The following is a 27,920-nucleotide window of genomic DNA, read 5'->3' on the forward strand; positions in this document are numbered from 1 at the left end:
TGTAAATGTCAACCCAAGAGGGAGAGCAAGAGAGAGAGAGAGAGAGAGGAAGTATGTCTTCCTCATCACTGGGGTTTTTCTCACTTCACCTCCCTAACGGCCGACTGATCAAACATGACGGAAATTTAAAAGGTAATTGTGTTTAGATTAACATTTTCAGACGTTTAAAAAGTCCTATTTTTGTGTCTATGTTGACAACAAGACAGCCGGTTTAAACGACTTTACAAGTTTACTCCTTTAACCTAATAGGTCGTATTTGTTATTACTATAATGCAGATAGTGCTTTTGAATATCTAATTTTATTATTCATAATGCTATTTTTTTTAAAATTCGCAAACATGAATTTAAGTCCCTCTGTAAATCTTTTACCTCACTACTTTCAGAAGGAAATGTTTTATGTTTTAATTCACCACATTTATCTGAAAGCTTCATTTAAGTAACAAATTAAGACTTTTGCATAAAAACATAAGTTTATAAAATCATTTTTGTTGTAAATTTAACTACCCAACAGTTTAAAAAAGTGCCGCTGAAATAATTAGTCAGCCAACTGATGGAAAATGAATTGGCAACTATTTTTGATAAACATCCAAGTCATTTTACAATTTATTCAGAATAATTTTGAGGTTTTGTGTACAGGTTTTTTTTCCATTACATTTTTTTTTTTTTTTTGCATTGGGCACTTTTAATAATTTAACATGTTCCTAATTATACTTACTTACTTGTACTTAAGTAACATTTTCAATGCAGGACTTTAACTTATAAGTGTTTTCGTAGTGAGCTGTTGTAGTGTGTCCCCCATATGTGGACACACACACACTACTGTGTGTGTGTGTTTCCACATATGGGGGGCATTGTAAGGTCACTTCAGCCGTGCATATCACAATATGATCACATGCTAAATTACAAGAAGCACCTCTTTTCTGTCCGTAAGATGTTAAGTCCAGCGAGTCCGGCCCTGAAGAACCTCAGTGTAGAGGACAGCTCTGGATCTGATCCAGAGTCAGAGGTCGGTCCAGAACCTGAGACAGATCGGTTCGGCTTCATTCTGACAAATGGATCCACAGCTGGGTAAGCAGCTCCGTATTTGTGCTTGTGTGCTGTTACTGCACCATTGTTAATTGTCTTTTCAAAGAGACCTTTAAACACTTAAGGATTAAAATACTCTCCAGTTGTTTCTGTTGATGTCAAAATAGACAACTCAACACTAACTGTTCCCCTGAATGCTGAAAAACGATCCCGTTAGTAAATCGCAGGTAAATGGAAAGCTTTTAGGAAGCTGCACTGTGTACTCTGAAGTCTTTTTTTTCCAAAGTAAGTAAGGCATTTGTCTAAAGAGACCACATTTTGTGATGACCAGAATTTGAATCCAATGTTTTTATGAGACAAAACGTCTACATCCATGACACAAAGCCAACTGGGCAAACAACATGTCGCTCTGATTAGTAAAATGCAGTCAAAAGACAATAAACAGGTTGTAATAAGAATGCTGCAGCCTCCAAAACATTAATTTGAGAAAGAAATGTAGCGCAGAGGTCAACTGAGAGCAAATTGTTTGTGCCAAAGAGAAAAAGAAAGCTTTGTTTGCACAAAAGTTTGAAATTTACAGCGAGCTCAAACGAGAAGGCCACATGATAGCTCAAAAAAATCAATGCATATAAACCCACAGTTCAACAATAATATGGTCTTTTTTAGAGGGTCATCTACAAAACTATTACTCTATAATGCAGAGGCAAAGCTAAAAAATATACTGAAATCATAATATGAAATTAGTGTCTTAGATTTTGAAAACTGTGATATTGTTAGTGTTGTCTTTTCCTGGTTTTAAAAGTTGCATTACGGTAAAGTGATGTATGCAGGGGACAATTTCCCTCTCAGTATTTAGAACTGGTGCACTTGCCACCCTGCAATAAAAACATGACAGTTTTAAAAAGTAGCATTTTGACCAAAAGTATAGTCATTTCTACCACAAACTGGTGTATATAAAATAATCAGACTTCAGGAAATCAAATGTTTGATGCTAAAAACGTTCTATCAGAAGACCCTTAAATCTCCTGTTTCATGTGTCCCCCCTCCCCTATTGTTGCAATATCAATATTGAGATATTTGATTTTCTCCATATCGCCCAGCCCAAGCTTAAAGCTGTGCGTAAAATGATTCATGTTGAAGCGGGGCAGGACCTTTAACACAAAGCTGTGTCAGGCCTGTTTAAAGTGCAGGAAGTCCTGAACACCACAGTCTTCACACCTCAACCCAGGTGAACATTTTGGGAAATGCTTAAAAAAATAATGACACAAAATCTACTGTAACATTAAAAAAAATATGGCGGCATCTGCAATAATGTGGATTTTATAATTGTGTAGAAAGGAGTAAAATCCATGCTGGGATGAGTGAAAACTGAAATACTGACACTTTTTACTTTCTAGCAAAACTCTTTCAGGTTCAGTCAGCCACATATTTATTTATTTACATATTTATCATTTAGTCAGCAGTGAAACAACAAAATCTGGCAGTAGCAGCGTAAATTTAGGAAAAGACCAGTATAACAAACTGCTACTTGCCGTCTTCATACTTTACCCATTGATAACATCCTGACCTGTTGCCATGGAGACATCGCACTTCGAGCGTGTGGTTTTCCTGTTTCCCGTCTTGTTTTTCAGAGCGCTGTCTGTCTATAATGACAACACACAAAAAGTGTATGCAGCAACTCTGCACAATGACTTAAAGGTCTCCAGTTTCATGAGTCGTGTTGGAGACCTTTAACACTTTACTGGATGAGACACTTAAAGAGGTTCTCATTCTTGTGTTGAGCATTTTATGTTTAAATTCTTACCTTGTGTTTTGTGTGCTGTTTTGTCTCAGGAGTGTGGGCCCGTCCCCTGAGTTGGTCAGGCAGAGGGAGACCAAGTGGATAAATATCATCAGCCAATGGGATCGCATGTTGCTGAAGAAGACCAGTAAGGTGTGTCCCATCTTAGAAACCTAAAAATCATTAAATGAGGCGTGAATTAACACCTGCAATTAATGAACATTTACAGGCCTTTTCCATGAAAGACAAGCTATCACAGCAAGAAAAAAAAACACAGTAAATAATAAAATTAATGATGGCTGAATTCCATTTAGTTGCTTCAGTTTCAGAGTCCTGGTATTGTGCATGCTGGTTTACTAGTCCCTTTTGAACTACCTTTTCAAGGCAAGAATATCGTGCCTTTGTGCTGCCTCGCCATTCTGTATAAAAGTTTGTGGAGTCGGGGGAGAGAGTTGACTCACCTTTAAGCCTCCATGGGAGGTGGTAACAGCACAGAAACGATGTCTGTTTAAAAAGGACAGCCAGCAGGACAGCATCATGGGCAGGATGGGAGTGATGTTTTGACAATGTGTTATGAGGACGCCCCAGCGTGGGAGATGTAAAAAGCAACTAATAGCAGTTAGCAGCTAACTCAAAAAGGAAGACCAGCAGGTGTAAATGTCTGAAAATTGGGAAAACAATGAGATTCGGTAGCTCGCCATATAACAAAGAAGGTAAATTATTGTTATTGACATGTTGTGCCATTGTTACTGATTATACAGCAATACCGATGCATGTTATATGTCACACTAGAGGCCAGTGTTGTTGTGTTATATGTCGCGCCTGTTTTGTTTCCACAGTGCCAGCATGCTGATTAAAATCACACACTGGAGTAGCATAAATCTGCCGTTGCTTGGGTCTGTGTAAAAATGCAAATGTGGCCCTATGGCACAATCTTTGCTTAAAATGTGCCACTGTCAAGGCTTAAACAGAATAGAGCCATTATCTGTGATTTTCCTGCTGTGAAAAAGGCCTGTTAGCGCTCACACTGAAAATGAAATGTAGTCATTTGTTTCTTATAACACGGAGCTCACCCTGTGTCTATTACCAATGTCCTGCCAGATCAAAGTGCAGTGTCAGAAAGGCATCCCTGCCTCACTCAGAGCCAAGTGCTGGCCTCTGCTATGTGGAGCAACTGACAAGATGAAATACAATGAAAACCTCTACCAGGTAAGAAAACAAAGCACTCACTATGTGCTAAATTCTTACAAATCGGTTCCAACAACCAATTGTTGTAGCATCTAAATCACAGTGTAGCAACTAGTCGTTAGATTGATTGATTAGTTGCTTAAAAAATTTTTATTGTGCAATTTTTTTGGGCTCCAGCCTCTAAAAAAAAACAATTTTAGCATCTTAAAGGAACATAACAAAACAATCTAGATTGATGAATAGCACTACGGGTAAGAGGAAAAATATGTACATTTGATATGGAGCTGAACTAAGTTGCTGAGTGTTGGAGATATAAGCAGTAGAGAGTCTGCTGTCTTTGAGTATAATGGCACTCAGCTTGTGGTGCTTAAAGCTAAAAATAAACTAAACTAAACTAAACTAAAATAAAATAACATTGTTATTATTACCACACTGCCAACTGCATCACTGGTTGGCAGGTGTAGTTTGGTAGAAAGAAAATAGTTCCAACGTGAAACTACTCACAACAAGGTCTGTGGATTATTGGATTATCTTAAGTAACCAAGTCATGATTTATGGAAAGAGACATTGCTGTTTAGTTTTTCAAATGTATTTTCTGGCGCTTTGAGCACCACAAGTCAAGCGCTGTCTAGTTCCATTATATTGGAGAGAAGGCAGACATCTCTACGGCCGATAATCAGCTCACACTACAACAATCTAGACTGATAAATAGCACTGTGAGTATGAGGAAAAATATGATATCATATCATTGTAAATCGGAAATGTTTGGGATTTTTTTGGACAGTTTAAACACATTATATTAAGCTGTGGGATCTTGTGATGAAGGCAATCACTATTTTATAACTTTTGATACTAATTTTCTTTCTAAAGACTAAACAATAAATCAGTTAAATTGCCATTAGTTGCAACACTACATTTAAATCAAGCATTATATGCTTGCTTCAGCATACAGTAGATAATGGAGGTTGTCCATTTTTTTTGTAACTAATCTTAAGACAAATAGTTTGTGGTTTGTAAACTGATGACCAAAACCATCTTTCATCTCTGTGTTAGTCTCTGGACTCACAGCCCACTCTGCAGAGCTGGGTGGATGTGATTGAAAGAGACCTGGACCGACAGTTCCCTTTCCATGAGATGTTCCTCTCTAAGGACGGACATGGGTGAGAAACATTTCTATGTATTTTTTTTTCTGTTGATATGCTGAGAGCGACAGAACGGTCCTCCTGCGTGCCATGGCTGCAGCTACTCCATCTTTATAAGTTCTGCCATCTTTATAATTTTCAATAATGAAATAAAACTCAAAATAGAAGTTGTTACAGTGATGTGGCCTACATTTTTACTTTCTAAATTCACCTTTCTATTCAACGGTGATTTTTATCCAAATATAATCATTTAAACGTGTGGTTTGTGTGACTGATTCCTGTGGTGTGTTTGTGTGCAGGCAGCGTGGTTTATTCCGGGTGTTGAAAGCCTACACTCAGTACCAACCAGAGGAGGGTTACTGCCAGGCGCAGGGGCCTGTGGCAGCAGTGCTGCTGATGAACATGCCTGCTGAGGTAGGGATCAGTAACACTATATAACCTTCTGCCCAATACAGACGCTGCAAAACCTATCTCAAAAACATTTCCTGATTCAGATTTCCGTTAAGAACAAAAGTCAATTTCAGAAATAAAATCTGGATTAATTCTTGTTTCAGCGATCTGTTAAAACACTGGCTTTCTTTGCCACAAACACACAATAATAGTGACAAAATTCTGTATACTTGTAATTGTTTAAAACACACAGGGGCTATTGTGGTACCTTATGTTGACTTTTTATCGTGTCATGTGCTCTCTCACTTGATGTAACTTTGGCAGGAGGCCTTCTGGTGTTTGGTGCAAATCAGTGAGCAGTATCTGCCCGGATATTACAGCCCTCTGCTGGTGAGAACCTGCACACTGTTGCACATGCACACATGATGTACCTCACACTGCACTTGTTGATGGTATAGATGGATAATTTACATTTAGGCCAGTAAATTGAATTTGAAAGCTGATTTTTTTTTTAAATTTGTGCTATAAATTAACTCCAATTTAAGATTTGGTCTTAAAAAACTATAATTATATACCAGATTACTGTACATGATTTTTCTAGTAAACTTCAAATTCAAATCACAAACCCATGACACAAATTATGACCTGGACCTCTGTTGTACATGTGCACCTCTGTAGGAGGGGGTTCTGTTCGATGCGTCCGTGCTGACCTGGGTCTTGAAAAGGACGTGTCCAGCTGCACACAAACACCTTCAGCACTACGGAGTGGAGCCCCTCATGTTCGCCACAGACTGGCTGATGTGTCTCTTCACACGTCACCTGCCATTCAACACACTGCTCCGAGTCTGGGACCTCTTTTTCTGCTATGGTACATCCTTCATGTTGGCTGCTGGCATAAAAACAAAATTATGTTCTGAAAGGAAGGCTAAAAAGATGTTGTTTTTTTTAGATATAATAATCCGTTATATTGTACTATGTTGTACTTTATTCTCCATGTTATTACAGCAGCATTGTTCTTGTTGCCTGTGGTCATCTCCCTGCCCACTCTTACCTCCTCTTTCTGCTGCGCAGGGGTGCGGGTGCTGCTCCAGGTGGCGGTGGTGCTGGTTCGTCGGGTGCTGGGCCGGGCCGAGCAAAGAAAGCAGTGTCAAGGCCAGATGGAGACTCTGGAGAGGCTGAGGGGCGTCAGGGAGGAGGTCCAAGAGGAAGACGATGCCTTTATAGCAGAGGTAAGAATGAAATACGTGGACTGTGCTGAGGAGAGCAGCTACTGTGAAAATCAACAATTATTTTTGCATTTTTCTGGCATCAGTGTTGTAATACTCGAGACAAGTGTCAATACAACTCAGACTCGACCGCATTTTGACTGTCTTGTTCTGGTCTCAAACAACTAAAAACGGGTCAAGACCACAACTGAGGATATCACTTAATTGCTAGTGCAAGAAAGAAGAGTTGACTAAGATGATTTTAGCTTCTTAGTGTTTGTTTGCATTCATTTGCTCACCTCTGTAATGCCTTTGATTTTTTTTATCAGGACATTTCTTACGGTACACTGATACATACAGTCATACATACAGTGTGGCAATTTTGTTTTTATAAGACTGTGGATCTTTAGATCAGTTTGAAGAATGCCTTTAGTTTGCATGTTCCACATTTAAAACTTAAGTGTGTCATGCAGTGTGGGACTCACACTGGTCTGCTCGTAGTCTTGACTGCTTCACAAAGTCTTGGTCTTGTTTCTGTCTTGATCCACTCTGGTCTTGGTCAAGACTTTAGGCAGTATTGAATACAGCACTACCTGGCGTCTTTTGGATCCAGTTGTCTTTTTGGAGGGAAGCATCCCTGCAAATTAATACAAAGTTATTGTCTGTAATCATCTTTACGCTCTAATGAAACATTACTATCCTGACAGGAGGGGTTTCTTTCAGGATCACAATGCACAACGGGTCACTGACTGGTTTGATTAGGATGAAACTGGTGTAAATCACACATTATGGTCTTAACAATAACCTGATATCAACCCAGATGAACACTTGTTGTTGTTGGAGAGCAACTGACATTAAAACACCAAATGAGGGAATATTTATTAACAGTTCTGAAAATTACAGTTGAATAAAATTGAGATTAATGTTTTTCTTTCTCTCTCAGGTGTGCTCAGTGCAGCTGTCAGCCAGAGATCTGGAGAAGCAGACGCAGAAGGAGTTAGAAAAGTGGAGGAAAGACAAACCCTCGTCAACCTTTGACCCCAGAGGTCGCTGCCAGGGATACCGCATGGCGTGGGCAAGGGCTCGACAGAGCGAGGAAGAGCTTGACAGGAAAGCCAGAGAGAAAGGGAACCTCTCTGCTCCTCTTGCTCGCTCAGCATCCACTCTCTCGCTGTCTCCCTCCCTCCTTCAGAAGAAGTGGAGGAAAGGGGGAAAGGCGAGCACACGCGAATGGGAGGGCGGCGGCAGAGTTGTGAGGCATCTCTCGATGGGAGCAAAGGAGGACTGGAGGAGCTGGACAGAAATAAATTTTAAGAAGGTGCAGGGTGTTCAGGAGGAGGAGGATGTAGTTTTTGAGGAACATAAAAAACAGAGTGAGCCAAATGTAACAGGAAATACTGAACAGAAAGAACTTTTAAAAGAATCTAAAAAATCAGAAGTCCAAAACGTGCCAACAGATGAAACGGTCATCATAAAAGAACAGATTGTACAAGATGAAACAAGAGTCACTGAAAAGCAGGAAAACCGACTCAAAGAGACGGAGGAGAGCAAAGTGCTTTCAGAACAGACGGAAAAAATAAACGTGGAGACAGAACCGACACATGATCCAAACAAAGATGAGACTGTTAAAGATATCATTCAACCTGCTGAACATGAAAACAGGGAGGAGCTGGACTCCTCCCACGAGTCACAGGTCCTGGAACACCAGCCTCCTGAAAGAAAGCACCTTGAAACTGAGGTGATAGACACAAGTAAAGAGAAAGAAGAACAAAGTGAATGCACAGCTGCTGTGGAGGAAACTCAGACTGAAATACAGAAAGATGCAGATAAAATCACAGAGGTGGAGACGCAAGAGAGTGTTGATCCTATTGAGGAACAGGACATGAAACCAGAGGAGAACGCCGAAACTGAAAATGTGCAACAGGTGGACGCAGTCATAACTGAATCAAGCTTAGCCTCAGACACAGACAACAAAATTGAAACTCCAGCTGTCAAAGATCCTCCAGCAGAGACAGAGACACAACAGCAAGACGTGATCACAGAGACAGACAAAAGCTTACAGGGAGATGCACTCGACGGAAAATGCCACAGTACTGAGTCATTAGCAGAAACAGACATGACAGCAGAGTCCCACACCCAAATGGAGACAGATAGTGTTAAACTGGCACAGACTCAAGAAAAAGTAACGACCATTTCAGCAACGCAGTGTGAACTGGAGGGTGAAAAAGTACAGACAGAATCAGAGCAACCCATAGATTCAAAGACAGAAGCAGAAACATTAACACCAAGTTCACCTGAATGCACTGAACCAGAAGGAGGCCCTGATTCAGTGGCTGAGACAGAGACTGAAGCAGAAATACCAGCTGCAAACGACATAGTGACGGAGTCAAGTGAGGCAGCTGAGGAAGAGTGTGATGCAGCAGCACAGAGGGAAGAAGAAAGAAGTCAAACTGCACACTCAGAGGTCCAGGTTGACAACAATCAAGCAGAGGAAACAACAAAAACTGAAGCAACTGACTCGATAGCAACTCCACAGGAGGAAGTGACTACAACACAGGCTGAAGCAGTGACACTCACCGCCGAGCCTGATGGGAAGATGAGTTCAGTGGGCACGAGTAAGTCTGAGGAACCTGCACCTGAACAACCAATGAGCCAGGTCACCGTGGGTGCTGTGGAGGAGGGAGAAATCACAGAAACAGTTAAAGAAAACGCTGAAGGAGAGGATGAGGTCTTCATTTCTACTGAACCAACAGACTCTCCAAATAATGACAAAAACCCACAAATCCAAGAGAAAGATTCTGACCTTGTGAAAGACCAGAAAGAGACAGATAACGGCAGTTTGTCGCAAGCTTCAGGGTTATGCAGCAGCCGGTCTTCTGGTGATTTCTGCATCCGCAAGTCGTCCAGCTCCCATGGGTCCAGATCAGCACGTCGGCTCTCTGAAAATCTCTTTACTATGCCAGAGAAAAATTCACAATCTAAACCAGATCACTCAGACGTTAAACACAGTGAATCACAATCCAAACCAGGAGCTGAAATCCCAATGCAAAGTCCTGCAGCAGCGACTGAGACAGCAGTGGTACAGCCCGACCCCCCTAAACGATTTGGCCTCCTCCACAGACTGAGAGGAGAGCAGCCCAAAAAAGCCCCTAAAATACAAGTCCCCAAAATCTTGATCCAGGACTTCAGTGATGGAACAGGGACGGGAGAACCGGTTGAGGAAGAGGGGGAAAAGAAACTGAGCTCAAAGGAAAGGAGGAGGCGGCGGAGGGAGCGAGAGAGAAGAGAGAAAGAGGAGGAGAGGTCTAAGAAGAAGAGAGAGAAGGAGCAGGAGAAGGAGAGGAGGAAACCGCAAACAAAGGGGAAAAGTTTTCAGGTGCAAAGTGAGAAAGGAAGCAGCGATGTGCCACAGCCTGCAAGCACTGGACATCCAAAGCTTAGATATTCTGCTTCTTTTACTCAAACTTACTTCTGACAAAAAAAAAATATCTGTTGCCGGAGCGATGAGGGGGCGTTTTACACAGTCAGACCTCCACATCCTGTCTCACTGGTCCTTTTGATGTGCAGCGACCCCTCATCCTAAATCTTTGCTATACTTGAACCTTTTGATATGTAAATAAATAATAAATCATGTTGACACACTTTGAAAAATGTTTCTTTTATTGGAGCTTTTTTGTTGCACCTTGATTACAAAACCGAACAGAGTTTAATGAAATTAAACAGGAAGTGCTTCACGTCCAGTTTCACATAATCCCACATTTTTAGTCCAACATTTACATTATAATTCAATAAAACATTAGCAGTGGCCATCCTTTTTTGTACTGTACACCGTCTTTGCATATTTTTGACCATGTAAAAAAAAAAAAAAAAAAAATCTCTGTGCCACACCTGCACAGGCTGCTGAAGACGGAAAATGAGGGTGTCTATTTCTTTTCTAGTGCTGCAGGTTGCATGTGCGTAAAAGAGTTACGACATTCGGGTCAGTCCATCTCCCTCCTCTCATCCATCAGTCCACTGTCACTCCACTTCATTGTACGTCATCCTCACTGTCACTCGCCAACACTTCCTGACTTGTCACAGGTTGAGTGGTCATCTGAGAGGACGGGGGAAGCACTGAACCAAAGAACAAGGAACAGAACTGCGAGAGGAAAAATGGAGAACATCATGAGGGCGTGTTTTATCTTGAATGCTAAAACTTATACCCAGCCCGTTGTTGGTTACTAAGGCTGAGTTCTGATGTGATTTGCCAATTCATTTTTGAGATCTGACAGAAAAAAAGACTTGACACTGATTCTGCTGTCCAATTTGGAAATGCATTTTGACTCATTTCTTTCCGAAAAGCATTTATCTACCAGCTTTTTCCATTTTGAGCCTAATTTGTTAAAGATTTTCTCGATTGTTATGACACCAGTATGAAACTGGGACTCACTTGATCTACGTCATCATCTCCTTAGTACAGCAAAAATCTCCGCTTGCAAATGTGCTGACACTTTTTTTTATTGGTTTCACGCGTTGGTTTCATACTCTTTATGAAAACAGATAACACAGCTCTCATAAAAAGACCCAGAACTCTGTTAAATAACTGGATTTATTGTGGTAAACAAAATGTAAGGATCAACATTCAGTTAATGGGAAGTAATTGCATAAATATGAATCTCTGTGTGCTGCTGTGCGAAACTCCTTTGTACTACTCCTCAATCAGCAATCAGTCCTCATGCATCTATAAAAAAAATGCAGCTCTGTGTTGCTATTTGCAAACGATCAACGAAGCCGAAGACACATAAAACCAGTAATAGTTAAATTGTAATAAAATTACTGGAGAAAACTTTCTTAGAAAATGTCTTATTTGCAATAAAGTCATATTTGGAGAAAAGAATTTAATTCAGATGCCATATACTTGCTTGCCTTTTTTGGTGCATACTGTAACTACGTAAAGCATCAACAAATGGCACAGGCATATAGCACAAATTAAGGAGAACTGGTTCTTACTGACAACCTTTTTTTGTGTTTTGTTGTCCATGTGTAATGACTGACTGAAAGTATAGACTGAATTCAGCACAGGTTCTGTTGATAGATGAAAGTATGTACTTTTGTTGCATGTTTTTTATGTTTTGTGAGTGTTAGAACATTTTGCAAACAAAGTCTGTCATCTTGGTGACTTTCATTTAAGTTTGTATAAGAACTGTTTTAAAAACGTTACCCTTGAATGGACAAATGTTTTTCAAGCAAATGAATAAAAAAGTGGAATTTATGAATGTGAAAACTAAACCATACCTTCTTATTAGGCGGTGCGCCTGAATTGTCTGTTTCATCCTCCTCTTCCTCCTCCTCCTCACTGTGTATCCTCATCCTGTGAGTGGCTGCAGCAGGAGTCTGTTTTAAATGTGTGTAATCAGCTGATGGGGGTGTGGGCGGACCTGTGGCTGAGGGACCTGGTGCAATACTGGTATCCATGGCGATGAGGTAGGAGTCTATGTCGTCATTCATGAAGTCATCGGGAGGGGGCGGCGGTGTGTGTGCTCTGTGGCCAGGAAGAGAAATGATGATGAATGAGTAACGGAGACAAAAAACGCCTCTCTGTAGCTCCATATTTAGCTTCACTGACAGTGACACAAACTTACATTGAGTTCATGGATGTTTTGTCTGAATACAGTATATCTATTAATCTTATTATTGCATTGTGTATATAAAGAGATTTCACTGTTCACTCAAACAGCTTCTTAAATCCTGATATCAGGCAGGAAATCTTTATCATTTATTGTATGCAGAGGCCACACCAACTGGTGGGCGAAGACACAAATACAGACAGACATTTTTCCAAAAGTGTTATTTGCTTTTAATAAGTAATGCTCCTCTGACTCAAGACTGAGCTGGCTGGCAAGTTGGAGAAATGTGTATTGTAAATATTCACAGATGGTTTAAAAAGAAGATTTAAAACTGTCAAGTTGGAAAACACCTGACTGAAAACAGCATTCAGCCCAATACTACATGTCTATTAACTAACCTGTGCTGCATTCATGACAAGTGAACATAGTGAAAGTGTTAAAAATTCAGCCCAACTCATGTACCCAATCTATGATATATGCTGTATTTATGTCACCTGTGCATTGTAAGATTTTGTCTAATTGCATGTTTTCAAGGACTATGTTGCTGTTTGTGTCAATTCAATGAGACTTTACAACCAAACTTTACTATGACACAGACCAAATGTGCTACAGCTGGACAGATTTGGAGTCCTGCAGCTTGTGGGCAGCTGACTACTCCACGCAGAGGATACCAAAAATAAGGCATCTTCAAAACACTCATCCTCATGTCATGTTCTCGTCCATCAGGAAGTGTGGTGTTTAAATAGCAGAAGATTAATTTTCACCTTGTTCTGCAATTTGCATTTTGTAAAAATGGCTGACATTTCCAGCCAATACAAATATTTGCACACATAATTTCATGCATTCAGTTTTGTTTGAGAGTTACCGTCTGCTGTTGTTTTTACGGTGGTTGGGGTCATCAGAAAGCGTGGCCAGCACGAAGTTCCCCTCCAGGACACTGTCTGTTACTGAGAGCACTACAGGGCTGACACACACACACAAAATATATATATATATCGGTGCACTATAGTTACACAAGGCATTAACTAACATCTGTATGTGGGTATGCGTACCTGCCAGGTTCATCAAAGTACATAGAAACTGGGAGACCTGTAGACTCTGCAAACACTAACAAACCCTGAAGGAGAGATGACATGAACACGATGACCAGCAAATCAATGCATGAAGTATTTATCTAAATAAAGGTCAACAACAGCATATTTTTTGGCTTGAGTTGCTTCCACATGGTTGAAAGTCAATTTGGATAAAAGCATCAACTAAATGAATAAAATGTAAAACTGTCTGCAAATCAGTGCATCCTTCAGCGTCCTTTCCCTCTCCAGTAAATTTCCCAGTCTTCTCCCTTCTGACTGATCCTTCTGTTCTGTTGCTCTGTCACTCCTCCCATTGTCCTCCTCACCCGTAACTCCTTCAGACAAAAGGTGACGCTGTTATGAGCTTGGACAGCAAAATGGTCAAACTCGTCTGAGGCCAGACACAGCTCTGTCAGCATGGCTTTCGCCTGGTCTGAAAGGGAAACAGGCAGCAAGAGATAGAAAAAAACATGAATGGGGGACAAAAGCAGAGCACAAGTTGAAAAATGACAGTTAAAAAGCCTGTTTTTGAATAAACTCATTCATTTCCTTATATTCTATGCTGTAAAGTTGAAAAGAATTCTTCTTTTGTCTATTAAGACAATATACTAGCAACTCTGCTGTTCTGCTTTTCTACCACAGAAGGGCACCACTGGGTTCAAAGCCATCTTCTTTAAACTTCTTTTTATTCCCTGGATTCAGTCAATATGAGTTAATTTACTATATTAGATTTTAAACTGGTATAAACCGGTGTTTCTGCTGTGCTGTTTATATGGTCTCTGTCTTTGCCCTGTGTTCTTTTTTTTCTTTGTGTTTTCCTCTGTTCTTTTATTTTAATATTTTCTATTATCTTTGTGTTTTCCTTTTTTTTTTATATTTTTTGCAATTTTTTGATTATACAGCACTTTGGTCAACAGCTGTTGTTTTTACATGTGCTATATGAATCAATTTGGATTGGAAATGGTTTTCTTTTTGCATTAAAAGCTCCTTTACAAGCACAATGACTTGTTAGAGCTTGTTAGAGCACTCAAGTTATTTTTTATTTGATTATGATTATTTTTCAATTTTATTATTTTTTTTTATATAATGGAAAGGTTTAAAATTTATGGTTTACTAATATATTCATTTATACATCATTTGAAACCTCTATTTAAACACAACCTTTGTTTTTAGAAAGTTATGTCACACTGAAATGTTGATCTTCTTAATTCTAAATTACTTGTTTATACAGTGTAAGATAAGTAAGATTTGTATAAATTGTACAGTGTGTTATAACTTTGTGAAACACAGTTCACAAGTTTATCAAATGTTATCGATAATGTTTGTAACTTCTGAGTGAAAAAAAAGAGTCACCACCTTCCTCCTCCACATGGTTCCTGACCCACATCCGTTCATCACTCACTGACACAGTCACTTCTTCCAGAGACGGAGGAAAGTGCACGACTGTGTCCACCAGCAGCCTGAAAGCAAGGGAAGACAAAAAGTGAGCTTGAGTGAGGAGCAACAAAAAGAAGTAAAAAAAAAAAAAAAAAAACACTACTTGTGAGGTTAGAGCAATATATCAAACTACTAATATGGTGAATCCACACTGGCCTCAATGCAGGTTTCTCTCTGACAACAGATTCATCAGTTTCCTTTATTTGAAAAAGCCATTTAAACAACCACTTGAAATATTAAAGTATCTGTATCAGCCTTAAAAAATCTCATATTTTCAAACAATAATTACAAAGTAAAACCACAGATTAACCTCACAGAGGAGGTGACAGAGGATTCAAGTGAGGGAGAGAAAGACTGACAGATCTCAATTAATCTAACAACAAAGAGTGTAGAAAGGATTTCACAGACCTGGGATTGGATCTGAATATATTGGCATAGCTGTCTTTATCAAACACTGCCTGCAAGCTCTCACTGTCCTGGAAAGACAGGTTATGTGTCTTTGTGAGGCCTGCAGAGAAAATACCAACACCATCACTTTGAATAGACAAGTACGCAGAGTGCAATGCAATGAATGCGCAACGTGCTACAATGACTGAAATATGTCCCACTATAAATAACAGCTAATCCTTTTGAAATCATCAATGTAAAGCATTGTGACTGATCTGAGCAGGAAGTGAGGCGCATATACCGTGTTTGCAGTGCAGGGTGAAGGTGAGTCGGTTCTTCTGCTCGTCCAGCTCGATGTGACACTTTTCCACAGTCTTCTCCAGAGTTGCCAGAGACCTAAATACAGCCTGCACGCTCTGACTCACACACAGAGGAACATACAGAGAGTAAAAAACACATATAAACAAGAGGACAGCATGTTATGTTAATATGCACAAAAAATATTCTGGTATTAACCCCAATTAAGCTAATACTCTACATTAAAACTACCATGACAGCGATTCAGTCACATTAAAGGACATTTTAGACATGTATGCACCTTACTTTAATCACTAAAACCATAGAGTGCTCCAGGAATGAGTCTCAAACCCCAGAAATGAGTCCGTATTTTTGCACTCCAGGTTTTTTCAATGGATTTTTAGTTGGATGCCTGAAATAAGCTTGTTAACACAAGCTTAAAACATTTTTACATATTGTTCTATGACATAAAATACACCAGTAAGTACCCCACTTCCGAGTTTTGCAGCTTTTATGCATCTTATATGTGATGGTTGCCAACAAGCGGCTAAAGGAGACAACAGGACATCATAGCACCAAACACAGCTTCACAGCCTCATTGTGGTGGTGACACTCAAGTCATGTGACCGTGGTGTAGTTAATGCAAAGCCTAGTGTTAGCTTTTTTCTTCTGGCGCTTGCATTACCATTTTGAAAAAATCATGAATGTGGTGTTCATTTGTGAGGACTACCTTGCTTAACAAAAATGTAAGTATCATAAACTGCTGTGTCACAGAGCTTATTTTCTGCAACCACCCAAAATCCAAAGGAAAACTCTCATTGGATTTTTGTCGAGGAAAGCAGGTTGATGCTAACTTTCACGTAGGCAGAAAAACGGCCTCCCAGCAGCACTCTATATGTAGGCTTAACATTCTGTACGTGCTTTGTGACACATGCTTTAAATTACTGCCATGTGCAACTGTTAAAACGAGGAAGTACACTGGTTTTGCCAAATTTGCACAAGGCTATACGACAGTATCAACATGACAGGAAAGGTATTGTGTGAGGTTGAGAACAGAAAGGAATCTCAGATTCATTCCATAAGCCGGCTCAGCTGTGACTCATGTACATGGAATCAGTGATCAGTGCAGTTTCATGAGGTGAATTAAAAAACAGAAATTAAAGTTTGATCTTAAAAAAAGGGAAAACAATACAAATAGGATTACAAATGAGTGTGAAGATGATTTTTTGAATATCTATTGTCACAATAACCTAAAAACTACTAGCTACACAGGACATGCCTCACACCTTAAGTTCCTAAAGTTCTGCGATTGAGAGTTTATAAAAACTAGTGAGCACATGAGCAGAAAAGCCCAAACAGATAGAAAAGGTGCTTTTTCACAGCAGACATTTTGTCTTGCCATAATAGAAAAAGTTAAGCCACAGTTAATAACATTTGAGAAACAGTTAATTACATTTACTGTTGCCATCCATTAAGTGTCCCAGTAAGTTATGAAGTAAGCCAGTATGCACAATACCAGGACCTCCCCTAAGTGGAATGTAGCCCTTATTAGTTATTAAATACACCTGTGCTTTTATTACAATGATCTGACAAAATGTCTTCCCTGACAAAATGTTTATAATAGATAAATGTCTCAAACATCCAGCTTCTGCCGCTCAAAGTTGTAAACGAATGCAAACTTGACCAAACTAAGACTAAACAGAGTACAGCTCTAGAATCACTGTCTTGTCTGAAAAAATATTGCTGTAATGTCATGACCATGATGATGGAGTAGTTGAACTCATTTGGGTGTATGCATTGTACAAAAGAAGAAAGAAAGAAACGTAAGAAATTTTCGTATAGACTTTTTTTTTTTTTAAAGAATATTAATTATTAATATTCTGGTGTTTATTTACTAAACAGGAAAGTCTAGTCTGTCGTTCTGCAAGTCCAATACTGTCATGTTCAGTTTTGTAACTACAGTGCTCCGTACCACATTTTCTAACAGCCTAACTGTCTTAACCGGCTCGTCAAAGACAGACGTGTTGTCATTTAGCAGCCTACAAGAGTAATAAAATCAATAACTTTTTCCATCTACTAAATACAATTTGCTGCAATAACAATGATTGAAGTTTGATGAATAGAATTGACAGTTTCCCCCCAGAGTTTTCCTGTGGGGGCAAAATTTGCAATTGAAAGGGATGATGGATCACAATGCATCACAACATATCTCAACACATTTAGAATCACAAAAATGTTCACGTAAGTATCCTGATTATTTACTATTGCACCTTGGGGCTTTTGGTGATTCCCACTCCTTCAAGAGAAGGTTGGGTATTACTGACATAGACTATTACTGTTCATTTAAATGTATTACTCAATATAAACTCTATAAATCAAATTAAGTTTATTGCCATTTCACCATAAGTGTTAAAAAGGTGTTTTTCTGGGATCAAGATGTATAAAGGGATAGTATAATTAATCCCTCTCTCTCACCACACCTTTATTGCCATCTTGCAGCGGAAGGCGTGCCCACTGGGGATAGTGTACCTGCACAAGAAATGGGAGGAGAAATTGGCTTAAAGCTCCTAGAAATGACACATTAAATAATGTGATGTTCAGTGACTCACTCACTCAATATCTCTCCCTCACAAGCACACAGTGTTGTTTAAACACACGCACACAGTCTGCACCTGCTAAAGAAGAGTGGTGCGAACAGGAAACAAGCATAAGCCGACCGAGAGGAGTTCACAGACCGCAGGGCCAGCTTCAAGAGAGAAAAAAATACCCAAGTCAGTATCACTCATTGACGCAAAGTGTGCACCAACAGGAAGCAACAATGCTGTATGCATGGCAGGAGGAAGTGTTGGTGTGTATGACGGTGTGAGAGCAGCTCACCCCGTCTTCCTGAGGCTCCACATACAGCTCATCACCGATCCTGGACAGAGAGTGGATGGCTTTGGCCAGCACTGGACGGTACACACACACACACACACACACACACACACACACACACACACACACACACACACACACACACACACACACACACACGACGTAATTACCACTAGCAGCTAGTTAGTGCCGTATACTGATGTTGTGGTTCAACATTTAGGCTTGACACTGCAGGAAATGTTTTCTACCTTTCACGTTTCCTCCCGTCACGACGCAGTCCATCTCTACAAACTACTAACGACTTTTCCGTTAAGTTAGCAAACAAAGCTAAAAGTTAGCCGAAGCTAGCGGTTTAACACCACCGAGAGGTGAATCAGATGAGTATCAACAGTTTGTACACTTAGCAGAAATCCTGCTAGTGGCGAAAACATATTCCGTTAAGTAATAGCTTTATTTTTTACAGTTCGTTTTTACAGCGGTTCGAGTTTGAGAGATCTTTGCGTTGTTTACGCCGCCATTACCCGCTTCCTGACCGTTGACCAATCAGAGAGGCAGAAATCTAAAGGGGCGTGGTTGGGCCAAACGCATGCGCATTGGGCTTCTAATTTGACATTTAGCTGCTACATGTTTATCAATAACGTGGTTTTGTTCTCTATTGACCTACATAGCCATGTATGAAATATTTGATGTGAAATAATTATATTATTAATAATTCTAATAAAATGATTATAATGAAGTACTTAATGTTAGAGTTAACAAAGTAATTTTAATTAAAGACATTAATGTTGAATATTTTTTCCATGTGTTTACATATGAATTATTATTATTATTGTTATTATTATTATTATTAGTAGTAGTATTACTACTACTAATATTATTATGGTCTTTGGTAATACAATACCTCATTGAAGATTAATTGATTGATTTTAATTCTTCTTTTTTGTTCTCCAATACATCCTTGTTATAGGATTTTACTTAAACTAGTATGTTTTCTTCTTACAACAGTGAAGACCTATTTTAACATTTTTACTTCACAAAAAATGGCAGTATAAGTTCATTGGTTTCCTGTAAAAGGGGTTACTCCACAGGTCATGCTGGCATTTTCTGATTGCTTTCATTCTGCAGACATATGAATAGCAGCTGCTGACTAAAAAAGCCCTGTAATTACAACCCGAGGGTCATGGTGGAAAGAAAGAGGGTGTGTGCACATGTGTGAGCGAGGGAGCCGTGCTGGGAGAGAATTGGGAAGGAGGGAAGGGCAAACAGAAAGATGGGCAGAGACACAGAGAGAGGGAGGGAGGGAGAGTCACTGTCAATGCACAATTATCTCACCTCACTGGTCTTTCTCGTTGGTCTGCTTCAGTTTGAGGAACACTGCCGTGCACCATCTCTCCTCCCATCAACGTTGATGTAAATGGCCGTTGCTGAAGAGGTGTGACTAAAACAACATTTGGGCACTGAAACCACGTAAGAGAGAGACACGACGCGACGAGACGACAGTCAGCAATAGTTTAGTTTCTGCCTCAACTTTGTGCTAAAACAACACAAAAAGAGAGAAACTGCTGCTGAAACTTTTGTGGATTATGGAGGAGTGTGAAGAAACCATGTGAAGAAACAACCTGCCCGGAGAGGAAGAAGAATTTCTATCCTCGCTGAGGAAGTTAAATTATAAGAGATGGACCTGTCTAAATATTTGCATTGAAAAACTGTTAAGAAGATAATGGAGAAAGACTGGAATATGAAAACAGAGGGACACAACCATCATCGCAGTCTTAAAGGGTGACGTGATTCACACACAGCTATTTTCTCCTGTCATGGTCTCCAGTCTCTGTTTCAACACAAAACACAAACCTGTGTGCAATCCATCCCTGTTCAGTGGACTACATTGTTATGTTTACACACTTATTGTTGTGATGCTTTTCTGTGACTTCTGGATTTGACACACAACAGTTCTGTTCCTCGATGTCTCGGTCAAATGATCAAAAAGACACTCAGGCCTTGCTGCAGTCTATGCTGCAGAGACTGAAGCTCCAGCCGGGAAGAGAGGGCCAGGCGTACCTGCACACACCTGTACCCGCCTCAGCTGCTCCCACACGGGGGCAAGATGGAGAGAGAGGAGCCTCGAGCCTCCAAAAGGGAAACAACACTCCTGTAAATGGCTTTGGTTCTAATGGTATCACCTCAAAAGAGTTCGGGATCTCTGCTGCGGACGGGAACTTTGGCCTCAAAGGCGAGGAGGTACAGCGACCAGGTCATGGCTGTGAAGTGGACGGGGGTGTTGTCTTCCCCTCCCAGAAAGACAACATTGATGGTCACACAGGACAGGCAACTCAGCCTGTGATCACCTCAACAGGAACATCGCAGCTGTCTCCTGATAAAGCACTTAAAGACGCTAATGTCACTTCCTCTGTGAGGAGTGACGGGGAGAGGGTGAATTTTGGCAACTTTGCAATGACAAGGAACATTACTAGTGATAAAGATGTTGTCACAAGCACGGGACAGAATCACGACCAGAGTTTTACTCCCAAAGTCTACTCGTGGTCCTTGAAGCCCACAAACACGGGGTCAAGTCAAGAGGTGTTGCATATGGGAAATGGAGGATTTGGAACTTTGGCACAAAGTAAAGACATGCAGATTGTCCCGACAAACAACAGCTTTAGAAGAAAACAGCGATCGTCTGAGAATAAAACGAGAAGATGGACTCAAAAGATCAAGGAGAGATGGAGGGACAGGCCAGGGAGCTTTGGCAAGAAGGGGAAAGAAGGAGGGGGAGCGGACCAAAAGAGTGAAGGAACTGAAGTGAGTAGTGCATTTTGATTATTTTTATAGTTAAAAGTTACAAAATAAGCATCTCAAAGTGAAACTGTAACTTGTTTACTTCATAGATTTCATCTCAAAACCAGCTATCGACCGCAGAAACTTTCATCACATCAAATAAGGAGGAAGAAAGGACACTCGCCTCACAGGACATCACAGATCCCAGTAACACCCCTCACACAGAGGACGCCACTAACGATGGATATATGAGGTAATCTACTGACAAATTGTCAAAAAAAGCCCACCAGCACTGAAGTCAGAATGACACAGGCTTCAACTGAAGTTCTCACAGTCAGGTTTAGTTGATTTGTCTCTCAGCCTGACAGCAATGCGCGTTAGATATGTGAGGTATTTCTGAGACATTTCCAACCACAACTTGGATATTAGTTTGGTCTGATATTTGTGGTCTGATGTGCCAAACACACCCCTGTCATCTGTCATCGGCCATGCTGTCACACTTTCGTTGTGTGCTTAGTCTCATGAGATTTTTTATAACTACACAGCATAACATAAATGCCTGCGAGCGATATACCATCGCACTGATACATATACACATGATTACATATAAAGAGATCTTTTTTTTTATTTACAAAGGATGAAGATTAAGGCTGGGGGTGTTGTATGTTTTTCTGCCTAAGTCAGTCTTTTAATACTTTTTGTCTTTCCCAGGCTGTCTGTGGTACTTAGCAGCGCCGAGCATTCAAAGCAATTAGTAGCTTAAGGTGGAAATACAGCTTTCCCGTCCGTCACGTGATGCCATTGGGCTCAAAAAGCCTTTTTCCTATAAACTTACATTTTAAAAGACACGTTTATAAATCATTGAATAAACTATTTTGAGCATCACAACCCCCGCAAAATGATTTGTTTCACTATCAGAGTTTGATCCATTAAGTCCAATAGTTGAACCATTTCATCCCCTTTCATGTTAACAAAGCCGGCTTCGATGCCAGCTTGGCTGGTAGAAGTCTCTGGGGCACTTAGTCTATTAGGTGGTGCAGGAATGAGTCCTACAAACCGGATTTAGTTTGTTTTTCAGCACTCATGATTTTCTCGTCTCGAAGTCAGTGGGTGTTTTGAATGGATTTTTGGTTAGATGCCTGAAATAAGGTCTGTGGTTAACACAAGCTTAAGAGGCCTTTGAAGGTCTTGTCTCTTTTAAAAGACGATTGCTAACAATTGGCTGAATGAGACAACAGAACGTCTTCCTGCTGAACACGGCTTTACAGCCTCATTGTGGCATTGAGAGACGTGACCGAGGTGTAGTTCATTTATTGCCTAACCTTAGCTTTTTAATTCTGGGGATTGCATTTACACTTCAAAGATCCTAAGAGTGGTTTTTATTTGTGAAGATGATCTTGCTGAACAAAAAATGTAAATATCATAAAAGTTTGTAATCCAGAAACAAAAAATCCCTTCAGCTTTTTTACGAGGGAACCAAGGTGACGCAAACTCTCACGTCGGTCTACAGAAGAGCGACATCCCTGGAGATAACATTAGCTAGCTGCTGAGATCACGCATACAGTGTGTAAATATGTTTCAACTTTAGTCAATATGGACAAACTATACACAATGTTAGCTAAAAGAGATTAGTGGAAGTAGAAGAAAAGATAAGGAAAAAAGTCCAGTGAACTATACTCATAATAATATATTTAAAATGATTTTACAGAATTGCTTTAATTTTTAATATATATATTTTTTTAGGTAATTTCTCACTTTGCATTTTTTTGTTTGTTTAATTTTTTGTTTCTTGTTTAAGTTTTTTGTGCAATTTTTCATGTAATTTTCTTGTACTTGAGTTTTCTTGTACCTTTGTTGCTCATGACTTTCTTCCCATGTTTTTGAAAATGAAGAAATGTATAAATAAAGCTAATTAGTCCAGGTTTTAAACGCTTAAAAAAATAATTTAATTGTATTTTCCATCTTTGCTGAGCAACCGTTTTGTGTGAAAGGAAATAAAACTTGTTCCATATAGACGCCTGTCCCAAATAAAAGCCTGTTGAGGTCAATGATTTAAGCAAATAATAGCTATTAATTGAAGTCTTACAGTAGTCTGAAATCTACTTGTCTTGATTGTAATTCATGAACTTGAGACCGAGGTTATTTAATTTGTGCTGTACAGACTTTACAGAGTGTCTTTTTTTGTTCCAGATCTATCGGTGACTTTGAGTTCGGCCTGGGCTCCTTTAGCTTGCTTGACGAGATCGTCACGGGTCAGAAGTGGGCCAAGTTCCTTAACCCCAACCTAACAGTCGCCTCAGCCAATCAGGGACCATCAGAACTCAAAATCCCACCACATCCTCATGATGGTGGTCAGTTATCTCTGATTTTGAACCAACATGAAGGTGTGAACAGGCATTGGAGCTTCAGGGGAACTGAGGAGGCATCACCAACCTCAGATTTCAGCATGGCACAAATGTCACCTGATGCTTTTCAACCTGTCAGCATGGACGTTATGGAGGGAAAACCAGCTGTGGAGCAGGGTGAGGCTGATCACTCAGAGCCAATGGAGCATGGACATCTCCGCAGACCTCCTTCATCTCTACAGGTTAGATATAAAAAAAGAATGCATAATTTAACAGAAATCATGCAATTAAAAATATGTTCAACAGAAATTACACCAAAATGAAAACACCCATAGGCACTGTAATTAATTTTAGTTTTGCTCAGGAGTAGGTCACCCTGTTATCTGTTTTTATTTGCAGCCTGCGGATATTCTGAACAACTCAGCACTGAGGAGCAGAGTCAGCCTCAGCAGGAAGAGACAGCATCAGTCAGCCGACAATAGAGAGGAGAGGCTTCAAACACAGAAAATACAGGATGAGAAAGACACACGCCAAGGTCAGAACAACATGACTCTCTGCATAGTCACGTTTCAGGCATCTGAGTTGGTAGAGGTTAAATGTTTTGTCAGTTATAGCTAAAAGTATGATCTCTAGAAGTTAAAAACTCAATTCTCATGTCTCTCACAGAGGGGTCCGAATCTCCAATGAGCCCAACAAGCAACCACGTGATGGAGGAAACAGGAGAGTCACACCCTGATAACCTGAAGCCTGTATACATCCTAAAGTCTCCTCCTCCTCCTCCTCTCTCTCCATCTGTTCCTTTTGCTCCTGCACCCCGAGGAGTCCTCAAACACTCCATATCCCATGATTCACAGTGCTCAATGGAGACAGAGACAAAAAGGGTAAGTTGTGTCCCACACTGCCTCCCTGTGGTATAAAATGTAAAAATACATACTGGATGCTAATTCTTTTTTTCTAATCCAGCAACAGTTTAACAAAGACATGCATGTGGATGTTAAATAAAGATATATGGGTTCAGGTTCAGTTGTCGTATGTTGCAATTAGGTGAGGTTGAAGTGTTCATGGACTGTAGATGTTGAAAGGTTTTGTTAAAAAATGAGATCATTCACACAAAATAGCTTTTTCCATACACAGTGCTGAACTCTAAAAAAACCCCATGAATTTATAGATTTTTTTGATACCCTGGTGTGCACAGCAATATGTATTTTTAAAGTATATTTTTGATTTTCTAAAAATTGGAAACACATAGTTAAGTACTTTCTGTGTGTATATATATATATATATATATTAGGTATTTTAAGATGTATCTTAAAAAGAGTGATGTTATTTGAACCATACTTTAAGAGGAGGGAATATAAATGTCCCTGAGAGAAATGCTGAATTTAAACCTACAAATTTGTTTTTTTATGTTTAGCTGACAAAAAATGAAAATATTCAAGGTTACGCATGCAGTAAAATGTTAATGATTGATTTAAAAAGTACCAGCTGAACACTTTACCACATTTTCTTATAAGTAGTGCCAAATTACACTTAAAACAAACATGACACTATTAGTAAACTGTTCAGAAATAACAGATGCTAAAGCTTTCCTAAAATATTGTACAATCAGTGTGATCAATGATTAACCTTTAATGCAAATTTCCACAAATGGCAAGAAATTAGTAAAAGGTGACAAGAAAATGCTGTGAAAATTATTTTTAAAAAAGGGGAGAATTCAGAGAAAACTGGTAAAAATGTTCAGAAAATTATATCATAATCATATTATCAAATTATGTTTCAGAAAAAAAAAAATTAAACATATTTTTTTCAAATTTCAGTACTTTTTTTCTGCAGTTTTTTTTGTTTTATTTTCTTTCTTCTTTTTTGGCTTCTTTTCTTTTTTCTTTATTTAAGTTTTTACTTATTAATTGCCATAGGTTGCTCATCGGCCTCTTCTTGTGTTTTTAAAAGAAATCAAATCAGTTTGCTCAGGTTTCAAAGGGTTAAAGTAAATATGACATTTTATTAACTATTTCTTCTTTTTCATATTCTGTTCATCTCCCCTTTTCTTTTATTCCATTCATCCTACCTCTGGATCAGAGGCGAGTCGAGGAGAACAGGCGGGTTCACTTTTCAGAGGAGGTGGTGACCATCGAGCCTCCAGAGCTGGATCTGGATGCTACAGACTCGGAGGATGATTCAGGAGCAGATGAGGACTCTGTGTTGGAGCAGGACAGTGAGGAGGAGCGGGCAGCGATAGAGGAGGTGGCAGCACCGGCACGCCGGGCCGCTCTCCCAGCCTGGATACTGGCTCTGAAGAGGAGGAACACAGGGAGGAAGCACAGATAGGGACTGTAAAACTGCCAGAACTGCAGTCTCACTGACTTGTGTGTCTTAAAATGAGCTCTTTCTGGACACTTAAAGCACCTCTGAGTGATGTCCCGCTCCACACCACCACCGTTCAAAATGAAAGCTGATGACAGTATTTAAAGCCTTTGCATCTGCAGCCAGAATTTCTCTTTCAGTCTCGATTATCAGTTTAGCTGCACAAGTAGATTTAGTTGATGGAGTAAATATTCTTCAAACAGCTTTTACAGCTTTTATCAGAGATGTTGTCATCCTCCCTCTCACACTGACCAGCAGCAGACTGTCTCTGGGTAATGGCTCCCCGACCGGCCATCCTGGAAATTAACCCCAGAGGAGGAAAGAGAGTTGGAGTTAAAGCAGTGGCTGCAGGCTGTCCGTGGTTTCTGATGGTCTGCTGCTCTCTGATCAGCTCTTGAAATATTGAAACCTTATTTTGAAGCCATTTCGTTCTCTCATGTCTGTATGCGAGTGTATGTTTGATCCAGAGTCTTCGCCGGCTGCTCGTCTGACACATAAATGCCTGTAAAAGCTTCACTGTGTCATTTTTACACTTCAGTTTTTGTATGCATTAAACAAATTAGATGATATTTTAAGTTGTGAACTTCTGATGTTTCATTTTGACAGTCATGCTAGCTGCTAGTTCCCCCTCTGCTCCCAATCTCTGTGTTAAATTTTAGCTTCATATTTAACCCTTTGAAACCTGGAGTGACTCATTTTTCTCGTGCTGCTTTCAGATGCCTTTCACAAATACTTAAACCTTAGAACCCTGAGCAAACTGTGAAATTGGTGTGATTTCATGATTTCAAACATGAGGAAAAAAGGCAATAAGAAACTTAGTAAGAAATGTTGCATGAATAGCAAGATTTAAACAATAATTTTTTAAAAAGCTTAGGGAAAAATGTCAGGGGGGAAAAATACTATTTTTAATCATTATAATTTAATATTTAAAATTGTGTTACAGAATATTATAACTGAAGATTTTTTTCCCAATTTGTGTTCACCTCATTTGTTTTGTTGTTTTTTTGTTGTTGTTTTTTTAACTCTTTTTCTTATTAAATTTTCCTTGTTAAAAAGAAATTAGGTAATTTCTTAATTTTTGTGTCATACCTTCTTTCCTTGCTCATTGCCTTCTTCCAATGTTTTAGTCTGAAATCAAACCAATTTGCTGCCCAGGGTTCAAAGTGTTAAAAGATCTTACAGACATTTTTCTCCTCCTTTACCATCCTACCATCTTGTTATCCTGGACAGAAGTGTTGGAAAATCTGTGTTTGTCCACATGTCAAATGTGTGGACTGAAGTCACGTGACTTCAACTCGCATCAGATACGAATCATTTCATTAATTTGATGACTTCAGACTCGACTTGACAAAATCAAAAAAATGTAGGTATCAAAACAGGCATTCTTTGGATCCACGGACTAAAATGACCAAAAACGAGGGGGAAGCTAGACTTGTAGTTTGCTTTGTCAAATAAGTCATAACCCTGAAAAAGTCACACTGTTTGGTAAAAGTTAACCCTTTTAACAGGCTTAGTGCCTATGCGTTTTTACTCACAGTCTTGGCAGCTCACAGATATATCAAGGCTGGTGTCAGGTGCCAGGCAGTCAGGGTAACGCTGGATATTTTGTCACAGGTGCAATCAATGAAGTGAGTGTGCACACAATCAAGTCAACTCCAACAAAGTATCATCGTTCAAGACCAGCAAATTCATTACACAATCAACAACATCAGAAAGTCACATAATCAGTTAATTCCCCTTCCGACAGCATCCAATCAGCTCGCAGGAGAAAACCATGAGAAAATAACATAATATTTATGAGTGCCAAAAATGATACCAAAGATGAATTTGTTCATGTACAAAAATTAGGCCACTGGCTACTGAGACATTTGGTAGACAGTGGATTTTGATTACTTGACATATCAACTTAAAACCAACAAATTATCACCATCATCTGTCATCAGTATTCTTCGCTGAAATTTTCAAATTCGCTGTGTCACACTGTCCTGACATCAAAATTTGGTTACCTGATGTAGGCAACCTAATTTCAAC

At 39.6% G+C, this 27,920-nt stretch overlaps 3 protein-coding genes and 2 long non-coding RNA genes across 6 annotated transcripts; 2 read left to right on the forward strand and 3 right to left on the reverse strand.

Annotated features, from left to right (window-relative positions):
* Positions 1-2: 2 nt before the first annotated feature.
* Positions 3-10,382, forward strand: tbc1d10c (TBC1 domain family, member 10C). The gene is made up of 10 exons (XM_042492730.2): positions 3-132; positions 932-1,068; positions 2,860-2,959; positions 3,908-4,015; positions 5,048-5,154; positions 5,436-5,550; positions 5,851-5,916; positions 6,205-6,394; positions 6,598-6,755; positions 7,675-10,382. Exons 2-10 carry the CDS (start codon positions 932-934, stop codon positions 10,204-10,206), a joined length of 3,513 nt encoding a protein of 1,170 aa, XP_042348664.2. The 5' UTR covers positions 3-132; the 3' UTR covers positions 10,207-10,382.
* LOC148188893 (uncharacterized) lies at positions 1,077-7,666 on the reverse strand. Its single transcript, XR_015777268.1, has 5 exons — positions 7,217-7,666; positions 6,578-6,742; positions 6,237-6,415; positions 2,831-2,979; positions 1,077-2,669 (listed from the first exon to the last, which is right to left on the reverse strand). It is a non-coding gene; the product is annotated as an uncharacterized LOC148188893 (long non-coding RNA).
* Positions 10,374-18,954, reverse strand: rad9a (RAD9 checkpoint clamp component A). Its single transcript, XM_042492733.2, has 12 exons — positions 18,654-18,954; positions 18,409-18,479; positions 18,204-18,277; positions 18,012-18,060; positions 15,536-15,650; positions 15,256-15,355; positions 14,767-14,870; positions 13,737-13,843; positions 13,390-13,454; positions 13,203-13,301; positions 12,006-12,252; positions 10,374-10,869 (listed from the first exon to the last, which is right to left on the reverse strand). The coding sequence occupies exons 1-12, from the start codon at positions 18,685-18,687 to the stop codon at positions 10,759-10,761; spliced, it is 1,176 nt and encodes a 391-aa protein (XP_042348667.2). The 5' UTR covers positions 18,688-18,954; the 3' UTR covers positions 10,374-10,758.
* Positions 18,348-26,458, forward strand: LOC121947655 (uncharacterized). Its single transcript, XM_042492731.2, has 7 exons — positions 18,348-18,486; positions 19,769-21,204; positions 21,291-21,433; positions 23,371-23,767; positions 23,925-24,060; positions 24,192-24,406; positions 25,605-26,458. The coding sequence occupies exons 2-7, from the start codon at positions 20,368-20,370 to the stop codon at positions 25,851-25,853; spliced, it is 1,977 nt and encodes a 658-aa protein (XP_042348665.2). The 5' UTR covers positions 18,348-18,486; positions 19,769-20,367; the 3' UTR covers positions 25,854-26,458.
* LOC148188894 (uncharacterized) lies at positions 23,625-27,567 on the reverse strand. Of its 2 annotated transcripts, none has more exons than XR_015777266.1 (3): positions 27,425-27,567; positions 25,594-25,817; positions 23,625-23,761 (listed from the first exon to the last, which is right to left on the reverse strand). It is a non-coding gene; the product is annotated as an uncharacterized LOC148188894 (long non-coding RNA). The 2 variants fall into 2 exon arrangements; XR_015777267.1 differs by lacking the exon at positions 27,425-27,567 and adding an exon at positions 26,979-27,109.
* Positions 27,568-27,920: the final 353 nt, after the last annotated feature.

Source organism: Plectropomus leopardus, chromosome 8 (assembly GCF_026936395.1).
Source record: "Plectropomus leopardus strain MGB_pleo_1.0 chromosome 8, ASM2693639v1, whole genome shotgun sequence".
Classification (NCBI taxonomy): domain Eukaryota; kingdom Metazoa; phylum Chordata; class Actinopteri; order Perciformes; family Serranidae; genus Plectropomus; species Plectropomus leopardus.

What these genes read in the sequence shown, in the direction of transcription:
- tbc1d10c (XM_042492730.2), top strand. Translation starts at nt 932, where the DNA reads ATGTTAAGTCCAGCGAGTCCGGCCCTGAAGAACCTCAGTGTAGAGGAC. An exon ending in GATATTACAGCCCTCTGCTG is followed by an intron (nt 5,917 to 6,204) that starts GTGAGAACCTGC and finishes GCACCTCTGTAG; the next exon opens with GAGGGGGTTCTGTTCGATGC. An exon ending in ACGATGCCTTTATAGCAGAG is followed by an intron (nt 6,756 to 7,674) that starts GTAAGAATGAAA and finishes TTTCTCTCTCAG; the next exon opens with GTGTGCTCAGTGCAGCTGTC.
- rad9a (XM_042492733.2), bottom strand. Translation starts at nt 18,687, where the DNA reads ATGGACTGCGTCGTGACGGGAGGAAACGTGAAAG. An exon ending in TTTGTCTGAAGGAGTTACGG is followed by an intron (nt 13,455 to 13,736) that starts GTGAGGAGGACA and finishes TCTCTCCTTCAG; the next exon opens with GGTTTGTTAGTGTTTGCAGA. An exon ending in TACTTTGATGAACCTGGCAG is followed by an intron (nt 13,302 to 13,389) that starts GTACGCATACCC and finishes TGTGTGTGTCAG; the next exon opens with CCCTGTAGTGCTCTCAGTAA.
- LOC121947655 (XM_042492731.2), top strand. Translation starts at nt 20,368, where the DNA reads ATGTCTCGGTCAAATGATCAAAAAGACACTCAGGCCTTGCTGCAGTCT. An exon ending in AAAAGAGTGAAGGAACTGAA is followed by an intron (nt 21,205 to 21,290) that starts GTGAGTAGTGCA and finishes TTTACTTCATAG; the next exon opens with ATTTCATCTCAAAACCAGCT. An exon ending in ACTAACGATGGATATATGAG is followed by an intron (nt 21,434 to 23,370) that starts GTAATCTACTGA and finishes TTTTTGTTCCAG; the next exon opens with ATCTATCGGTGACTTTGAGT.